The 2734-nt window shown below is 44.0% G+C and overlaps 1 protein-coding gene across 1 annotated transcript; it reads right to left on the reverse strand.

Annotated features, from left to right (window-relative positions):
* Nucleotides 1-1241: 1241 nt before the first annotated feature.
* Nucleotides 1242-1762, reverse strand: LOC127307600 (histone H4). The gene has a single exon (XM_051338333.2). The coding sequence runs from the start codon at nucleotides 1728-1730 to the stop codon at nucleotides 1419-1421; it is 312 nt and encodes a 103-aa protein (XP_051194293.1). The 5' UTR covers nucleotides 1731-1762; the 3' UTR covers nucleotides 1242-1418.
* Between the last annotated feature and the right edge of the window lie 972 nt (nucleotides 1763-2734).

Consider the following 2734-nt stretch of genomic DNA (forward strand, 5'->3'; position numbering starts at 1 on the left):
GTTAGAAAGCATTACGCTAGTGGAATAACGATTGAACCGAGTCCGCAGACAGTTTTAACACTGATGAGGCAGATACAATCATCAACATAATGATCTAAAGCACATGAGGACTGAAAACAAGCATCATAGTTCATAGAAACACAATTGACAAGTACTCCCTCCGGACCGAAATAATCGACGCGAATTCAAGCTAACAAGTATACTACATGCATGTATGTCAGGGCGTCGATTAAAAAAGAACGGAGGTAGTCGAAAAGTATATTTGGCTCCCGAGCTCCAGTGCTCTCGCCATTCCAAAAAAAATTAAAAATATTTATTAGTTATCAAAAAATCTGAAAAATAATTCTGTAGATTGTTAGTGATACATCTCACAATCATGGAAAATCTCAACCCAAAATTCTTTTTAATTTGAGCTAGACAAAAATAACAAAATCTGACATATTTTTGTAGATTTGAAAATGACTACTCAGATCTGCACTTTTGTCTTTTTTGTGTAGCTTAAAATATAAAGTATTTGAAATTGATATTTTACACGTTTGTTGGATACATTATTGGCTATATGCATATATTTTTTTCAGAATTTTTTGTAACTCAAAAATATGATTTTTAATTTATTTTAAAAACGAGATCACTGGTACCCATGTACACCAAATCTCTGTCCCGGAGGTAGTAGGCATTTCTACATAAACAAAATGCCCAAATCAATTATCCAGCAGCACCGAATCCATTATGTGATCTTCTCCCTTTGCTTAGATTATACAACATCACTATATGCATAGGGTCCTAGAGAGAATTGACTTCCTAGACTGTTTTTCATTTCCATATTCAGAACTTCAAATGTAAATGTTATATCAAGCATTATGTGCAATGAGTATCTTACTCTTCGGGTCAAAAGGTATCTTACTCTTGAGGTAAGTAGCATTGTTCATGCTGCAGATATAGAAGAGTTGGGATAGCAAGTTAAAGAGAGAAAAGTGTCAGATAACACATTCAAACATGCCTCACGAGTTATAAGCCTGTGGATGCAATAACAGCAGTGAAACAAAGGGAAAAAAAATATGATTGGAGCATGTTCAGTTAAAAAGCATGACGCAATTGGCATAACAATCTAATTGAATGTGTGTTTAGGTGCAGACAGTTTTAATCCTGATTAGCATAACAAAGTCCACCTTAGTTCAGATGCTAATTGAGGACTGAAAACAAGCATCATAGCTGTCAGAAACACAATTGACGAACAGGCATTTCTTCATAAACAGATTGCAAAGACACCAGATCGACTATCCAACAGCAGTTATCCATTCAATCACTCATCATCCATCCATATGCAACAGATTCCACTACAGACTACATTCACGCAACCAATCGAAACCGTAAGAACTATAGGCACATGCCGACCCAGCTAAAGAGATCCACCGAGCTCAGCCGCCGAAGCCGTAGAGGGTGCGTCCCTGGCGCTTGAGCGCGTAGACGACGTCCATGGCGGTGACGGTCTTGCGGCGGGCGTGCTCGGTGTAGGTGACGGCGTCGCGGATGACGTTCTCGAGGAAGATCTTGAGCACGCCGCGGGTCTCCTCGTAGATGAGGCCGGAGATGCGCTTCACGCCGCCGCGGCGAGCCAGGCGCCGGATGGCCGGCTTGGTGATGCCCTGGATGTTGTCGCGGAGGACCTTGCGGTGGCGCTTGGCGCCGCCCTTGCCCAAGCCCTTCCCGCCCTTGCCGCGGCCCGACATTGCTGACTATGAGACTGGAGAGAAGAGCACGGAGAAAGTAGGGGAGAAGTGGGGAATTTTTCTGGTGTGGTACAGCTGCGGGGTACGCGAGTTTATTTATAGGAGTGGTCCAACGCTGTGGTGGAAAATGGAAATGGAGGTCCTTCGCGCGATTCGATTGGAGACATACGGGTGTGATTCGGCACGCGGCAAGCCGATCCGCGGGATTGGAAACACGGCGCTGTGATTGGTTCGCTGGGGGAAAGGCCGGATCGGTGACCTGGAGGAGTCTGTGTACGGAACTAGGCAATAGAGACGGTGTGCTCGGTAGTCCCTCTATCCCATAAAATAGGATGACCAGATAAAATCAAACTTCTTAAATTTTGATCAACTATATAGAAAAAAGTTTCAACATCTATAATTCCAAATTAATATTTTCAAAACCATCTTGAAAAATATTTTCATAATATTTGCATTTAAAATTTTAGATGATGATGTTTTTCTGTACATAGTTGTTTAAACTTTATTTTTTGTGTGACTTTGACTGAAAAAGCCATCCTAATTTGGGAAGGAGGGAGTACCTTGGAGACAAAAATGACCCTTTAGCTAACTAATTTACAAAATAAATTTAGAATAAAACTATTTCATGAAATAACCCTTTTGCACGGCGCCCTACGCCTCGGTGCCGTGGTTTCGCTGCACGGCGCCTAACTTCGTGGCACCAAGCTTTTTTTCCTACATGCCGTGCGTAGGCCAGTAGATTATATGTATGGCACCTAGGCCCAGGGCGCCATGGTCGGCATATAAGGTTACCCAACCCACCTGGGAACAGATCGACGGTCTCCTTGCGCGTATATCCCTGAGTCGCCGCCACCCTCTGCTCCACGACCCGCCTCCTCTCCGCCTCCCCCACCTCTCTTCTCTCCAGCTCTCATCGCCAGCTCCTATGAAGGGCGCCTCCGTACGCCTGAAGCTCGCGGTCATGTGGGGTGCTCTAGTGGAAGGTGCTTCCCGTCCGTGTTGAA

The sequence above is a fragment of the Lolium perenne genome, chromosome 6, assembly GCF_019359855.2.
Source record: "Lolium perenne isolate Kyuss_39 chromosome 6, Kyuss_2.0, whole genome shotgun sequence".
Taxonomy (NCBI): Eukaryota; Viridiplantae; Streptophyta; class Magnoliopsida; order Poales; family Poaceae; genus Lolium; species Lolium perenne.